The sequence below is a fragment of the Polyodon spathula genome, chromosome 2 (assembly GCF_017654505.1).
Source record: "Polyodon spathula isolate WHYD16114869_AA chromosome 2, ASM1765450v1, whole genome shotgun sequence".
NCBI lineage: Eukaryota > Metazoa > Chordata > Actinopteri > Acipenseriformes > Polyodontidae > Polyodon > Polyodon spathula.
In genome coordinates, this window is record NC_054535.1 from 20,169,221 (window position 1) to 20,186,796 (window position 17,576).

The 17,576-nt window shown below is 34.8% G+C and overlaps 1 protein-coding gene across 2 annotated transcripts in view; it reads left to right on the forward strand.

Annotated features, from left to right (window-relative positions):
• The window catches only part of LOC121331156 (catenin alpha-2-like), a 511,986-nt gene that overhangs the window by 445,572 nt on the left and 48,838 nt on the right, over positions 1-17,576 (forward strand). For both annotated transcript variants that reach the window (XM_041278373.1, XM_041278382.1), the window contains exon 10: positions 16,643-16,735. In XM_041278373.1, the coding sequence (XP_041134307.1) occupies positions 16,643-16,735 (93 nt within the window). The remainder of the gene's footprint in view (positions 1-16,642; positions 16,736-17,576) is intronic.

The window sequence follows — 17,576 nt, forward strand, 5'->3', positions numbered from 1 at the left end:
CCTAGTTGTCATCACAGAACCTGTTCAATCACCATTGTAATAGCTAACATTATCGAATACTTCATAAGTATGCTTTTTTGAAGCAACATACCTTTTGCATCTTGAACATTAATCTTATAAGAAAATAATATATAGTAATGTAGTTATCATAAGAAACCAGGGCTCTGTATATTATTTTTTCAAACATTTCTAATATTATTATTTATATTTAGTAATACTAAAAGAAAGTTAGTACATTCAGTGGCAAACATTTAGACTAAAGGTATTTCACAATGTCAAGTTTTAGTTGAAAAGTTTGTCATTTTATTTACTATGCTCCTTCTAGTATTTCTCAAATTTACCAAGTGTTTTCTAGTTAGGGAAAAAATATCGAATTGTGTTATGAATAGCTGCTCTGACTGAATTAGCAGGTCTAGCAGAAACAAATGGCACATGTATTGTTGAATCTGCCATGATACCTTTCGTGTTTTGATTTTCTCATCAAAAGCTCCAAGCTGCATTTGCAGCTAAAGTACAATTTATTCTGAGGACTGGTAATGAGTCTATGTGTTGGCTCCAGCATTGATAGTGAGCAGGACTCCTCTAATTACCCAGTGTGTTCTCTCTGCAGGCCTTCTGTAACTGCACCCCATGCTATCACTCCCTTCACTAGCTCCTCAGTTGCTTTCCTAATCATGCCATTTGTTTTGCGGCTGGGTGTTACATTGTTTGGCTTCATCTTATATCTGCAGTTGTTTGCAGGAGGAATATTTATTTCCCTGAGCTCCAAGCTGCAACATGCCAGAAGCTGAAAAGTATAGTATATTGTATGTTTGGAAATGTTATGTGAAATGTAGCATTTAATCAATGAAAGTATACACAGCCTCACAGTATGGGTACTTCATAAAGAGGGACGATCAAGCCTCAAAAGCTGTTGAAGTCAGAAGGTTTTAGAAGTTCACAAATGTTTTGGATCTGTATATTGTATTAAAGATGAATAGATTTACCCCTTTATTGTGACAGAACTATCATTTGCATACTGTGGGCATATCAAATGAAAAGGCCTCTTAAATATGATGACCTGGGGTCTCTGTAAAGCACTTTGCGCTGGTAGTCCACTATGAAAGGCGCTATATAAAAATAAAGATATTATTATTATTATTATTATTATTATTATTATTATTATTATTATTATTATTATTATTATTATTATTATTCCTAATTTTGACACACTGTGAGATTGTTCAAGGTCCAAGTGGAGACCTCCTTTTGGAAAACCTCAGGCATGATTAATATAGCGCCGTCATTAATCCAGGGTGGTCCCACTGAGATACATGTGGCTGACTTTTTGTATATCTATATATATATATATATATATATAGACACACACACAGTACAAAAAGTCATATTGGATAGATAATAACTTTGGCAATATAATCTGCTGGTATAATGACTGATCTACTCTATATTTGAGTGTCGCAAGAGGTTTATAATATTTTACAGTGCATTATAATGTGGTTGTCGATAGTCATGCACTATACATGATGTGTCCTGCCTTTACAAGGGAAATAGTATTATGGGGAAAATGGGAGCAATATTCTGTACGTTGAGGATCAGCTCTGTAAAGAGGTGGATTATAATGAGGGAGCATTGTAAATGATCAGCACTGTTACAGTATATAGTGTATTTGCATGGTTTTACCAGTTGCAACTTGTTATCTATTTGCAATTGAAACTATTTTACCACTGCCCTTAGCAGCTACATTTGTTATGTTACGTAAACAATCACTCTCAGAAAAAATAAAGCTGTGAAAGTACTGTTAAAAATAGTACATTGTAGAGATCTTCACAGGTCAAAATTAATTGACCCAACCACGAACCAACAATTATTTACCTGACCTGACTCGATATAAAATTCTTATTAGACCTGGATCCAAGTTTCGGCCCCAAAAAAAAACAGTGGATCGCGTTTCCTTTCCCTAGCTTACTGTATGCAATGACTAGATACAGTGTTAAAGAAGTGTTTTCTCCAGTCAACCTGGAAATCTGGCTGAACTACAAACAGTGTTTATTCCACCATGAACCTACACAGAGGACTGTAAAATTAAATATATAATATGTTTGTGTAAAAGACACACAGATAAATACATTATCTGAAAATCAAATGAACTGATCTTGTAAATGCGCGATTTTATTACAGACTTAACACAAGAGCAAATGGAATTGAGATGTAAAATGTGTGTTTTGCAAAACTCGTTTTCCTTCTTTGTCCACAATGACAACAAATTGCATTTTTTGCATTTTTCTGTTCGCTTTTGTTCATGGAATTCGTTTTTTCCATTACTCCGACTTTTAAGAATGATCTAAAAAAGCCCTTTGATATGGGTCACGCGCCCACTGCTGCACTCTGCAAGCCATGTTGTCCTACTGGGGGAAGCCAATCGATGCAACACGAATTCTAAACAATGATTTTTAGTACCAAAGAGCACCTCTTTAATACTAATTGACAGTTTGTGTATTACTGAGTAAACAAAATCGGACCCGACCCGAGTGTTGCGTGACAATTTTGCACCCAAAAACCTGTTTGGTATGGGTCGGGTTTCAGGTCAGGGTAGACCCATAAAGACCTCTAGTACATTGTCATGAACTTTAACCCTTTAAGGTATACAAGGCATTGAATGGCTGTTCAGATGATTTCTTCTTTAAATACATTTGAGAGTGACAATTTGGATGATCAGATCCAACCTGTCAGCAGATTTTAAATCCTTTTTAGTGCACCTCATTACAAAAATAAGAAAGTTAGCATGATTATTTTTGTAGGACACATATGTCTCTTCCACCTTAAAGGGTTAAAACGATTTGACGATGATTAAGATGGTTCAAGAAGCATTGGCTGCAATTAGTAACTTTTGTTTTCTTGAAAACGACACATTTAGCAGTTAATTTACATTATTTTAAAAGGGATTAGATACAATGTATTTTATTTTTAACATAATAAAAAGGTCAGGGTGTTAAATTGTGACAAATCATGACCTTTAATAGTCCTCACATCTATCAATCAAGAGTGTTGACAGTGTGATTCCTTGTGTAACATGCAAGAGTAAAATAAAAAATAGGGTTTTATATATAAATGTCAATGGATTTAAAGCCGGTGACCTCAGCTGTAAGATTTATGGGCATAGACTAGCAAGGTTTTATATGGCCTCCTTCGGTAATCTTGAGAAACCCGTTGCTGTGGTTATTAACTCACTTAAATCAGTACAAGCTGGGTAAGCTTATTATGAAAGAGCAGCAGTAAACTAACAAATAAATAATGTCCTTCTATACAAGGTGTAAATATTCCAGTGAAATCCATTTTGCCAATTTAATTCAAAAGGACAATCGATTGAAGTTTTGAGTTAAATAAAGAGTTACACTGGGGTATGTGTAGTTGTTAGGGCCTGTGGTGAAACTATGCTACTAAAGGGTTGATTTACTAAAGGGTCGATTATTTTTTTTTATTTATCAAAGAAGTATTTCTTAACTCCTTAACAGAGAAGGGAGGTATGTGTCCCACAGATTAAAAAAAAAAAAATGCTAGCTTTCTTATTTTTTGCAATGAGGTGCACGAAACCGGGTTTAAAATGTACTGACAGGTTGGATCTGATCATTCAAATTGTCTGTTTCCTCATGATACTTGAGTCACTCTCAAATGCATTTTAATGCAGGGCTAAGGAAAGGATTTAAAAATAATTAACAGATAGAGTTTTACATTTTCTCACCAACTGTCTAAAGTAAATTACCAACAATGAATTAAGATTGGGTAATTTTTTTATGCATTCTGCAACAAAAAAAGGCCAAAGGTCAAAATCCAGAGGAATGCATTTTAAGAAGTCCAATACATATTACAACAAGTGTTTTAATCAGTGTTTGTGGTCTGAAAAATATGACTGTGCATTGAATTTAGTTATGTGGACTTTTGGAAAGACGTACCTAATTTGTTTTTGCATTCACATTTTCTCATGATTTCTTTATTTACTATGAACTGCACTGGTATCTATTTGGCCAGGAGTTGAGGTCATCATCCCACCGGGACCACTAGAGGTTTCCTCACAAAGGAGGGGTGGGGAGAAGCAAGATTAGTGTTTTGGGGGCAAGAGACGCCATGCTGGCCTTGTCCTCTGCCAGGAAGGTTCTCCACGAGCTAGAATGGACCCTCTGCCAAATCTATCCTAACTATTTGGTTTTCTCGTTCTCTGCCCACTCTAGGTTCCCCTTGAGGGAGGTAACACTTGCTTCCCAGCCTTGGAAGCCGATTATTTTGATCTCACTGCAAGGGTGGCTCTTGGCGAGCCAAGGGGAGACCCTTTCCTTTTTTATAAGTCACAAAGCTTTTCTCTCCTATTTCAATTCCTGAGGTTCCTCCTCTATGCAGCCCTTGCTCCTGTCCTGTGAATAAAGAACAACTGTAGTGTAGTCTGCCCATTTACTCTGAATCAGTATAAGCCTACATTAGATGTCAAACTATACATTGTAGATTCCAGTTATGCCTCTGTCTCCAGCATCAGTAAATTGATTAAAAAAGGCTCTTTTATTTTGACATCTCATGTTAAAGATACATTTTCATAAAAAGTTATAAATCGCATCTTAATTGGTCACAGAAAGCTCTGTTTGCAAGCCTTACTTGAGGTTATCTTGCATTTCCTTGGTATTTTAACCTGAAGTGTGAAAGCCTCTATCTTTACCCATCCAGACGTTTCCCCTTAACAACTAACATGTTATTAGCCAGTGACAAGCTTTGACCCTGAATACACTGGAGGGGTTATATATGCTAGGAAGTGATTAAGGCTGAAAAGTGAGACATGCAAGCTGAAAGCTTTTTTTTTTTTTTTTTTTTTTTTTTTTTTTTTTTTGCATAGCATAGCACCATGGTACCAGATATCTTTTTTTTTTAAATGAAAATACATGTTTGCTGGAACATGTACTTTTTAAAAGCTTTAAATAGCAACCAGAAGTGCGCAGGCAGTAAGATGTTTCTCTTTATATGCATAGAGTGGTCTCCTCTGAATGACATGCAAACTGACTTCTTTAGATATACCAAATATATATTTTAGTTTCCTATATGGAAGTTAGTGTGTTCTATTTTTTTCTTAAAATGCCTTATTTCAATCAATCAATCAATCAATCAATCTTTATTTTATATAGCGCCTTTCATAGTGGCCAACCATCACAAAGCGCTTACAAGTAACAGTAAAAACAAAAAGCATAATACATGAAATGCAGTGAAAAAATGAATTACATACAGTGAAATGCATACATGAAATAGTGAAAAACATCAGTGATCGTACTTACAGCACACAGTTGCAAATTTCCACATGCTACATGTTTCTAAACACAGTTTTTCTTTTTCCAAACAACTCCATCTCTCCACCTCTCTACCTCCGTAGTACACCATTGTCCCACCCTGGATGCAGTGGTAGTCCTTCTGCAATGAACGCATGCTTCTACTTCCTTACTCCTCTGTACCCCCCTCACAAAGCAATCGACTAAGCCCTTTTTATCAAGGTATCATTAACTTTAGCAAGCAGTTAATTAAGTAACCATAATGCTTAATTCATTAAGGAAACAACCTATGGATTTTGCGTGCATACATGCGTGAACTCATGATATCTAGTTCTCAACCCATTACACTGAAAATAACAAAGCTCTGATTCTGCAGCACTTCACCACAGTAAACATATCGGTCTGCTTTAAAGAATCGACTGCTTAAAAGAATCAAATCATCCAGGACGGATGTGATTTTTATAAACGGAGTGCACTGTACCTCTTCTGTAAACTTACTGACATGCACCAGTATTTACACGTCCTCTGCATATCCAATACACACTAAAAGGACAATACCAAAGGGTCTAGGAATAAGAATACGAAGAATATGCTCTAAAGAAAATGACTATGTAAAACAAAGACATGTATTAAAATCAAATCTTAAAAAAGAGGATACAAAGAAAGAATTATAGAGAAAGAGTTAAGAAAAGTGGATATATTAAAAATAGATGATCTACTAGATCTACTGTAAAATAAAGATAAAAAGGTCAAAAGAGTCCCATTAGTAATGACGTACTCTAAACTTTTGCCCAATATTTCTAAGATAGTTTGGAAACACTTGTGGATTCTACATAATTCATAAAAATTGAAAAAAAAAAAGCCTCCAGTTGTAGCATTACAAAGAGAAGCTAATTTAGGTGATATTTTGGTTAACAATAAACATAAAAGAATAAATGATAGACTAGGTTCTACAAATACTTGCACTAGTACATGTAAAGTGTGTAAATACATGGATAAAAATAAAAATACTAATTAAACATAAGAACAACACATATCCACTAAAAAATAATACCTACTGTAAAAATAGCAATGTTGTTTATGGAATAGCCTGTGAAAAATGTGATGAAATAAAATACGTTGGAGAGACTAGAACAACTTTATATACACTATAGAATACCATTAATCATGTAAGAATTAATAATTGATTTGAATATAAACAATTACAGGTAGTTGTCATGCCATCAAACACCTATAAATACCTCCAATGTTTTGATTCAAACAAAGGCTCCCTTGAGAAAGATATATAACGTTATATGTTATATGGATATAATATAAACTACGGTAGTATATCTATATATATTATATATATATATATAATATATACGTTATATTATATTATATACAAATCGATATAATGATATATTTTATATATATAATATACTCTATATCGATATATCGATATATAGATAATATATCTATATATATATAATATATATATATATATATCTGCAGCATATATATATATATATATATATATATATATATATTAAAAATTATGTTATAATATATTATAGTTGCCTTATAGCCTGGAATTAAATATAGTTTTTTTTTTAGTTTTTAGTTTTTTTTTAATTTCTCTACACATCCTACCCTGCAACTTCCAAGTGAAGATCACCCCCTTACTTCCCTAGTAACAACAGCGACATCAGAGAGATGTTTAAATACATTGAAACGTATGAAGACTTCCTGAGCAATACAATGACCAAGAGAGACTTTAACCATCAGGCCATAGAAGTGTTTGCTTCTCATAAAAAAACAGGCCAGTTCATCTACAAATAAGGTAGCCTTTCATTTAACATGCTTATGATTTTATTATGTACAACACACCTTTTAACTGAGCACAATATTAGTAAACTGTGAAAAGAAATATTTGATAACCAGAATTTTCGGGTCTCGGAAATCAAACAATAGGTCGGTATGCTACTATATATCTAAGTGATACTTACTATTATATATATATATATACCATAATATATATATATATATATATATATATATATATATATATATATATATATATAGCATGTTCGTATTAATTATATTTTCTCCAGAGGTCTGTATCAAGACTAGTTTTAAATGGCAGTGAAATTAAAATAGATAATATGAAGAACAGATGGATCTGGACAAATAAAGTGATGTATAGCAGTCTAGGGAACAGATTGATACCACAAAGGCAGACCAGAAAATTCTGGGGAACAGAGGAGGGAATGTGTATTCAACTATGAAGAATATATAACTAGTAGCATTGCCGCTGGGTGCAATTAACAAAAACAAAAAGTCTCAAGTTTGTATTTTTGTATTATGTTGTGTTATTGTTGTTTTCTTTTCAAAGTGGGGATTGGAAATGTTTCACCAGATGAAAGTCTTATCCTTGCATTTCCCCTGAGCGAGATTTAAAGTTTAAGTGGTACATTATGCCAACACTTAGCAATACATATTTAGGCTCTCCACTGAGAGACCTCCTTTGGAGTATCAGGGAATTGTGAGAGGCAAAAATATTTGTAAGTTAACATCCAAAAGCGGTACATAGCTTCCTTTTCTGGGGCTTGTTACCAGGACCTTGTGTGTTACCAAGTCACTTAACCTCCTTGTGCTCTGTCCTTTGGATGAAATGTAAAAACAAGGTCCTATTGTAAGTACCTCTCCAGCAGCAGTTGTGATGCAAAACTCACCCCCTAGTCTTTGTAAATCGCTTTGGATAAAAATGCCTGCTAAATGACTAATTCATCGTCATAATAATAATAATAATAATAATAATAATAATAATAATAATAATAATAATAATAATAATAATAATGTTTTATTCATTGAAGTGTATTCACTTTTCAGGCTTTGACTTCCTCACCACCAACCATTTTTGACTGTTGTAGTCTCACACAAACCAGGCAACAATACTATAATGTTATCACAGTCCAAAGCCTCTTACATTTGTGCCTTACCAAATTTCATGCAGATTAATGGCATATATGCATTAGCTAATCGTATTTCTGACACAGGTGAGCAGACAGGATTACAAAAATACACATTTCAAGAGGTCAAGAGGTTTGACTTACAGTTACTTGCTAATGTTGTATTATTACTTTGTACTGTAGGTAAACCTGGGTCACTTTGGGAATCTGTGAGGTTCATAAACAAGTGAAATATATGAAACATTTGACTTTGAAAAGGAAATAAAATATGTACAGTAATCTGTCACATACCCGCCCGTCACAAATCCACCCTAACCGCTTATCCGCCATGACAAAGCTCTTGATCAAGGTCACCGTGTACAGTGCTAATGCAAAACTGCTACAGGAAAGCAAAAGTGAGCTGTGCTAATGTAAGTGTATGCAGCACTAATACCTTGTATCTTTCTAAACAATGGTTTCACGGGAGCTCCCTAATAAAAGCTGAATCTCAAAACAATAATTGTTTAAATATAGTAATTGTTAAAGCTGTGTATAATGGTATTTAAAACAGGATTCATTTATCTGACTCTTTACATAACCTTCCTTACTCTGGTCCCACCGCAGTCGGACACGCGGCAGACTACTGTATTACTATCCACCATTGGTAATGCATAGGCACTAGAGTTTTGCATATAACTAGAGAACCACTTGGCCCAATTGCAATGAAGCTTTCTAAGGACATTCTTGGCACAAGTTTCTGACTGTATAATACAGGCTGTTTGTCTGCTTGCCCAGCCATCTGTCTGTTTGTATTTTAAATGTACTTATTTACAAATGCATCCTGTTAATTGTAGTCATGTTAATCTACTTTTCATGTTACTGAGAGTTTTATTGGTATTTACGGCCATAGCTGAGGGTGAATGCCATTGACATTAGTTTCATGGTTACTGTATGATTGCAAAAACAAACATGAGGGGATTTCTTAACTTCAGAACTAACTACAATTTAGATTACTGCTAGTTTTATAAGTTTTAATGTTAATTAGTATCACATTGTGTTATAAACTACAGGTCATGTTTATATAAGAGGTCAGCTTCTACTTTGGAAGTCTGTATTTTGAGGAAGGGAAGCACTGGTAGTATTTCAGTCTCTTATATTGGCACTTGCAAAAAGGGTAGTTGCTATAAGCCTTGCTGCAACATCAGATGAGAAGGCCATACAGTAAAACATCACTGATCCAAGGGTTAGCAAATTATATTTCTTAACCTCATGTGTTTTAAAATAAAGATATGAAACTTTGGAGAAATCCCTACCATGTCGCTGCAGTTGACAGTCACTACTTTTGGCCTGAGGTTAAAAGAGCTTTCTTGTTCTCTCAGGCGTACCCTGAATACCCAGTAGTGATAGCAGTCAATAAGCATGCAAGGTTAGCTAGGCAATACAGTTTGACATTGACAGTTGAGAAATATGGGCACATTTGGGGATGAAAAATCTGTTCATTTTTATGACTTTAAGCTCCAAAAGTATAATTTGCTATTCTGATTAAAAGAGTTTCAGTTTGTATCCCTAAGGGTTGTCGGAGAAGACATTTCGGACATTTCAGAGAAAGCAATAAGTCTTACAAAGGCACCGTCAAGCAAGCAGTGTGGCGTAAAGGTCTGCTGTGGCTTGCTTGATAAAGCATGTCTTATCAAGGTACCTTCAACTCAGCCAGAAATGCAGAATATAATTATTGATCAAACTTTAGATGATCTTGTCTTTTTTTTAAAGTCAGTCTTGAGGTTAAAAGTGAATGCATAGATCCTCAAATGTTTTTCTCCCTTGCTTCCAGTACAAAGTAGGAGATACAATAACTTTAGAGAGAATGTCACAATATAGAGTAGTAACCTTGCATACAGTGTATTTTTTCAAAGGGCCCTCATTAGGTGAAGACACCCGGCTCATGTTGGTCTTGCAAGGGAATTCCAATTTTGGTTTTAATGTTTTGCTGGAGACTATACTGACCTAATTTAATTTTCAACAGATAATTCATCGCTCTCAATTTGTTTTTCATTTGTGTGGGGTAGCAGTAGTTAATTGTACAAGTGGGTTCTAAGGGCAATAGATAAACGTTATTGTGTCTAATGGAAAAGCCTGCTCTTCTCCCAGGGTAAATATTGTACAGTCTGGCACAAGCACTGGCAAAAGTAATAACCAAGAGTGACGGATTTAATGCTACCAGCTTAAATCAGAATTTTGTGAACTTAAATATTTTACTAAATCTTAAATCTCTAAAAAGATTTAACATTTAGCTAAATATTTAACTAAGTCTTAACCCTTTGCAGTCTATTTATTCAGCGCTTGTCAGACGCATCAGGTCCAATTTATTTTCACATGCTCTGCTTAAATTTTTTTTTTTTTCAGAGTAAAACAAGTTTAAAAGGCACTGCATGGCAAAAGGTCATCAGTACTCCATCTCCAGCCAAGCCCCACTCCTTGTTCGCTGTATTTTTTACCTGCCTCTTTATAGACGTGCATACTGATAAATCCTCTCCTGATCAGTCGTTTTATCACCAAACTCCTCAATAATGTGATCCAAGTTATTAGTTTATTACTATAAGATCTCAAAAAGCTCTGCGGAAGCTATCTCCTTTGTTATGTGTCTGTGTTGTCTCAGTGGTGCAGGGGCTATATCTCAGATACGCCCCCCTTTTTTTTTCTTTCGGCTTCATTCGGCTCCTATCAGTCTCACTCGGCCATTGAAAAGTTTACGCTGCTTTTTCCGGAGAAAAAACGACTAGAGACCTGTGCTTTTTATTTATTTATTTATTTTTATGATGTCGGACTGGAAAGGAAAATTGTAATAGGACCACAAAGGATTAAATCTCTTAACAAGATCTAACATTTAGCTAAATATTAAACTAAATCTTAAATCTCTTAACAAAATCTCTTTTTATGCAAATTAGCTTTGTGCTTTACCTTAGCATTCTTTGGAGGGGCTGACGAAATACTGCATATCCACAGTCTTTGGTCAGGTTCACGTTCAGACAGACATCATGGCCGATTCCAATAATTTACATTAAATTATCAAGCGTGCAGTTGCTGCTGGTGTAAAGGCCACCATACACAGGGCTATTTTTGTCGCGGGCGATATGTCGGTCCAACAGAATCGTCCTGTCTATGATGATAAATCGTCCCTCGTCTGCGAGAAACGACAACAATTAAATGTTTAATTTTTAAACTATTATTGTGTTATTATATACTATAATTTTAACGGCTTCAGAGTTTCTGCAACGTCAGTGAATTGAAGAAACAAACAAAACTTAGAAAAATAGTAATATATATTAAGTCTCAAATTACTTTGTTAATGCTGACAGTAAGAGAACCATGTAAAATTGTGTAAACTGCATTATTCTCATACTGTAAGCATTCAAGAAATGTACTAAGTTAGTGAAGTGCTCCCCCAGTTCTTCCTTTCACAGCAATATGTAAGAATATAAAACATGCTATATTAAAAAAAAAAACAGAGCAATACATCAACAGCTTCCATATCTTTAAAACTGTATGCCTTGCAGGATTTTGCAAACATCGGGTTCACAGACCACATAAACTAACCGAGTGCACTTGAAAGCTGCATTGTGAATACAATGAACTCAGTCATGGAAAAGGACCCCAAAAAAATCAACTTTTAGCTTGCATCCAAATGGACTGGGTCCTGTTGGTCGTAGATAAATGTGAACAGTGAGCACATTGATACATCTTTTCAAACTAAACGAACCAGACCGAGTCTGTTTGAAACGGACCCAGTGTGAATGTAACTTAAGTCACTGAATAGCTTTGGCACTTTGTTAGATGTCAGATTATCATAACGCTGGTTCTCGAATCCTCCACTGTTTAGGTTTATTGAATATGTCCAATATTTGATTTGGTTAAGTTGGTATACCCGGATTTCCAGACTGACTGCGAGGCAGTGAGAAGCAAGAGAGGGTACGGTGGACTAGAAGTAATAAATTATGGATTTTCACACAAGCTTCTATGACATCTTTTATGGTAGGGTTTTGGATTCATACCCACTGGCTAGTGCTCGAATGAGATTTTATATATATATATATATATATATATATATATATATATATATATATATATATATATATATATATAATATATATGTCCAGAATCTCTCAATAGAATTACAGCTTCATTGTGCACAGTTGGGTGTCTATTATTCCACATATTATTCATTATCATCATTATCATTATCATACAATGGCCCTGAAGTGCAAAACACAAATACAAATCAAAAAACACAAATACAAAAAGCCCACAACGCAACAGAAGTAATGATTGAGGCCACTCCTCCAGGCACCTCAGCACAGTCTATGAATCTTCACCTGATTCTGGAGAAGATGAAGCTGTTTAGAAGGCTCAAGCTGAATCTTTATTAGCTTAGTTGGCTGTGGTATATGTCTGTCAGTGTTATAATTGGTATGGCAACCGCATGCCTGCTCACTTTTTGACAAAAGAAACATGTGTATTATAGTACACAGGGGCAGGAACAACTGGTTCTACAAGTGCTACAGCATCTAGAGACCCCAAAATAATGTTTCTTCAGGTTTCAAAATGTGTCAAATCATGACTCCAATAGAACTGCGGTAGAGGGATATGTTACCCAGTTCAGTGGCAGTTACTTATACAGACAGCCTTTCAGTTTTCAGAGCCTTTACTTTTGCCATGAGAAGTTTTCTTTCATCGAGAGAAATAGATAAATTTTAAGGTGGGAAATATATAGAGCGAAAATCTAAATTTCCATCTAAATTTCAATGACAACGAGACAAAGGTATGGCTATTTTTTTCTGCTGTAAAAGCCCCCATTAACTGAACTTTATGCAAGTACAAGTTTGGGCTCTTGCATTTTGTGATAATTCTGTTAGTATTACAGCTTATCTTGATATATCAACACACACTCACTCCCTCAAGTTAAACCATCTTTCTGTTCCAGGCCTACGTTTTAAACCCAAGTATCTTGTACTTTATTTTGCAATAGGCGTGCTTAAAATTGAATTTGCCCTGCAAAGATGTAATTTTATTTAAATGTATGAAAATTGCTGTGCTTAATTTCTACAGAGAGAAATGCCGGGGCGCATACAGAAAGAGTCATTTACTACTAGTGTTGTAAGTTGGTTGACCGTGGTATATTTCTGTTATAATTGGTGTCCTAACGGTAAGTATCATGTTTACCATAAATGAGTTTGTGTACAGTAATAGCGGTTAAAAACAAATATTTTAGTTTGACCTGTTTTTTTGTAGGTCCAAAAATTCTGGCTTTGTTGCCTGGGTATTTCTAGCTTACCCTAATATATACATGTGACAAAGTGCCCGCCCCTGTGTATTATCTGTTATGTGTTGCGTGTGGTGTGTTTAAATGTTGGTGTATAGACATTGGTACACGAGATATAAATAAGGGTCTGTGTAACACGAGTGTTTAAAAAGGTATATGTGTATTTAGGCACGAGGATTGCACAGCACTTCACATGTAAGTAAAATGTAGTAATATGTGAGTACGGGGAATTGCACTTTATTAATTCACGTGCTGGGATTCAAGTGAATAATTAATAGGTAATTGAATCCCAGCACAACAGTATATATAGATGCACGTTGTCACATATTCGGGGTTGGGTGTTCGGTGAGTGGAGAACGGGATTGGAGACGGAGGAAATAAGTATAATAATAATAACAAACACGTAAAGTATCTGCTCACCGTGTGTCTGTCTAGTCCGTTTTGTTTGTCTTTTTGTTTTGGCGACGTGTACCGTGTCCTGTGTTTTCTGTTTGTTTAAACCTTTTATTTTGTAATAAACCAGTGCCAACAGGCGTATTCATCATTTCATTTGATCCGCCCTGTGTTTTGTGTATTTCATTCCTTTTCCTGGTTCTGACACCGCCCACTTCGGCCATCTCTGTGACAATACATCATTGGTATTGCTTAACATTTTCACAATGATGGCCACACGAAAGATGAACTTTATAGTACTGTACCTCTAACAGCATATAGTATTTGATGACATAAAAACAACAACAGGGAAGTGTACTTATATGATCTTCCGCACTGAAATTGCACTAACCACAATGTCATTGTGTAAAACACTTTTTGAAAACAAAAGAAATTCACAGGCATCAAAGCCAAACTTTTTTGAGCTACAAAAAAAAAAAAAAAACAAGTCAAATGTTGTCTAACTAAAATAGCAGTTTTTAACAGTTAGTATTTCTGTACACAAAACTGATTTATGGTAAACATGATACTTACCGTTGCAATACCAATTATAACACTGACAGAAATATACCACGCCCAACTAAGCTACTAAAGACTCAACTAGCGCTTCAACTCCAAAAACAGGTGGAGAGTCAAAGACTGTGCTGGGGTGCCTGGGGGAGTGGCCACAATAGTTACTTCTGTTGCATTGTGGGCATTTTGTATTTGCATTTTTTTTATTATTATTATTTGTATTCGTGTTTTTTTTTTATTTTATTTGTGTTTTTTTATTTGATTTCCATTTTTTGATTTGTATTTGTGTTTTTTTATTTATTTATTTGTGTGTTTTTCAATTTTTATTTGTGTTTTGCACTTCAGGGCCACTGTATTATCAAAATAAAGGATTATTAATAATCATCATCATCTTAATAATAATAGCAAAACAACAAAACCTTTGAAAGCTCTAGACAAACTTACAATCAACATATATATATATATATATATATTTTATATTTATTATATATTTTTATATATATATATTTTTTTTTTAAAGGCATATATATATGTGAAGGCAATGTTCATTTAAAATACAATTTTATCTAACTAGAAAGAATCAATGTATAATATATGAAAAACAAACAAACAAACAAACAAAAAAACAGAACAGTGTCTTTTTTCAATCTAAGGATGGAATTATCCCCTAGGGAAGATAGCAAGTCAGTTTTTTTTTTTTTTTTTTTTTTTTAATATAAATAAACAGGAGGCACACACTCACTCCCTCAAGTTATAATGGAAGGCAATTGGATTATGAAAGTTGGCAATTCCTAGGAGGACCAGTCTGGAAGATGCACATTTACCAGGGAGAGAAAACAACAGTAGATATTCTTTGTATGTCAGCTTTATATTCTCATGAGTGCTCTCCTCCCCATGTGTTGACAAGAGGATTTATCTCCAGGCCAGACATACCAGGAATAGATCGTTAGCATCTTAAGTGAACGCAAAATGATTTTATTGTGGCAGGTGTCTGGTCACAGGAAAGTATTTTAGTTCTTAACTCTTTAGGTAGGGTGGCATTTTTTACGACAAGATGGCCAAGGCTGATGGTTCTCTCTTCTCCAACCCATATCATTAAGGGTATTTTGTTGAGAAGATATTTGCTTAATCAGACTGGTAGAAGATGCTTTTTATACTTATACCAATAACAAACAGAAGATTTTTATGATGAGATGATTGAGAATCTATCTAGACATTAGGAAGAGAAATAATGTTTCCTATCATGTGATTCCCTCAGAACATTATTAATATTGGCATTTTATTTTTTAACCACTTGTGCACAGCCTGCTCATTTTTAATCATAGAGTAAAAAATACATAGATAAATGAATAAATATTTTATAATCCTAGCATTGAAAAGACATTCAGAGTTTTATCTTTTATGTCTAATTAAAATGTAATTGGTTTGTGAAAGGCATAAAATGCATTTTCATGTTGCAGCAGTTGTAAGAAACAACTGAAGAATACTTAAATGTCTCTAAATTAGTTTTTGTTACTTTTATTGTACTAAAGATGGGTCAAGTAGTTTTGCAGACTGGATGGATGTGCTCAATTTTTCTATAGTGGGTTTGGAAGGACACTTTACGGCTCACCCTGTGAGAAAACAGCTAGCGAGTTTCCAAAGCTGGGCTGACTGGACATTGCATTTTGGACACTGTCCAGATCTGACGCTTAAAAAGAGTTGGACAATAGAGTTGCCCAGATGCACACCCACCATGCTAATTCGATCACAAGGTAGCTCATCCATGGTCAGGGTTTTAGCAAACCAGTGCATGCACAAGAGAGGGTATACATTATTGTACAATAATCATACAGTACATTGTTTTAAATCAAGAGTTTCTGATTACAACCAAATGCAACCCAAAATGTCTGTAGGAGGCTATAAGTTTGGCGCAGATTGGTGTAAAATCAAGGCAGTTATGTTCATCATGTAGAGTGTGACAATTAAAGTGAAATCCAGGAATATATTTTAGAGTTTGTACCACAGCCCCATATTTTCTGCAATTTTGACTTTAAATATGTATATGAAGGCTTTTTTTCTGCTGCCAGTTATTTATTTTTTCATTGTTGCAGTTAAGGTAGGGCATGTGAAGTGCCAATTTTTTCACTTTGTGCTGTTTTGAATTACAGGTTGCAAACCTTGCCTGCTCAATATCCAATAATGAAGAAGGCGTGAAGCTGGTCCGTATGGCAGCCACCCAGATTGATAGCCTGTGTCCTCAGGTAAGAAACACTTATGTTGTCTAAAGCATATTCTACATAAAAAATTGAATACCAGAATGTTGTCTAAATAATGATCATAACCTTGGTTTCTGTATACTTTATGCTATCAGGGTTAAACCAAAAAGCACAACTGTCCATCTGAATAACTATGGAGCACATCTGTGTTCACAGGAAGTTCAAAAGCCTTGTCAGTAATGCAATACCATTATCACAAAACACCAGTATTACTGTATAAGTTACTGTGAAAGAGTTAATTCTAAGGTTGTGAGAATTCACTGGGCAAGGACACAGAGACAGTTTTTTGACGTCACACAGGCGTTTAGATTTATTTCTAATCACACAATGTAGTGCAGTAGTACATGGCTGCCACAAGGGTACCAGCAATAGAATCCCTAGGGAGGGAGAAAAGGATTGCGCATGTTTTACGATCATAAAATGGGAACTGAGGGTTCTGAATTCTTGGATGGGATTTATAAAACACACGCAATGGCATAAACACACAATTAAGACGTAATTTGCGAGGGCAATGACTGTGCACTTTAGCCCTTGATGCATATGTAATTCAGTATATGCATATGTAATTCTGGGGTGTTTCTGACTGAAATCGCTAAAATTAGGAGGGGATTTTGCAAATAAGGTCTATTAAATAATCTGTCTAATCTATTAAAGCTGCCTGTGATTGCAGGCCTTGTATTTGCTTGATTATTTTAAGAACTCTGAAAATCAGGTGTTAATTTTCCAAAGTCAGACACTAGGCTATATAAAAGGCAAGGTGATGTGGGAGACTTGTTTGCAGCAAGAAGGAGACATCGTTTTCAAGGACAAAGAAACATTTAATAAC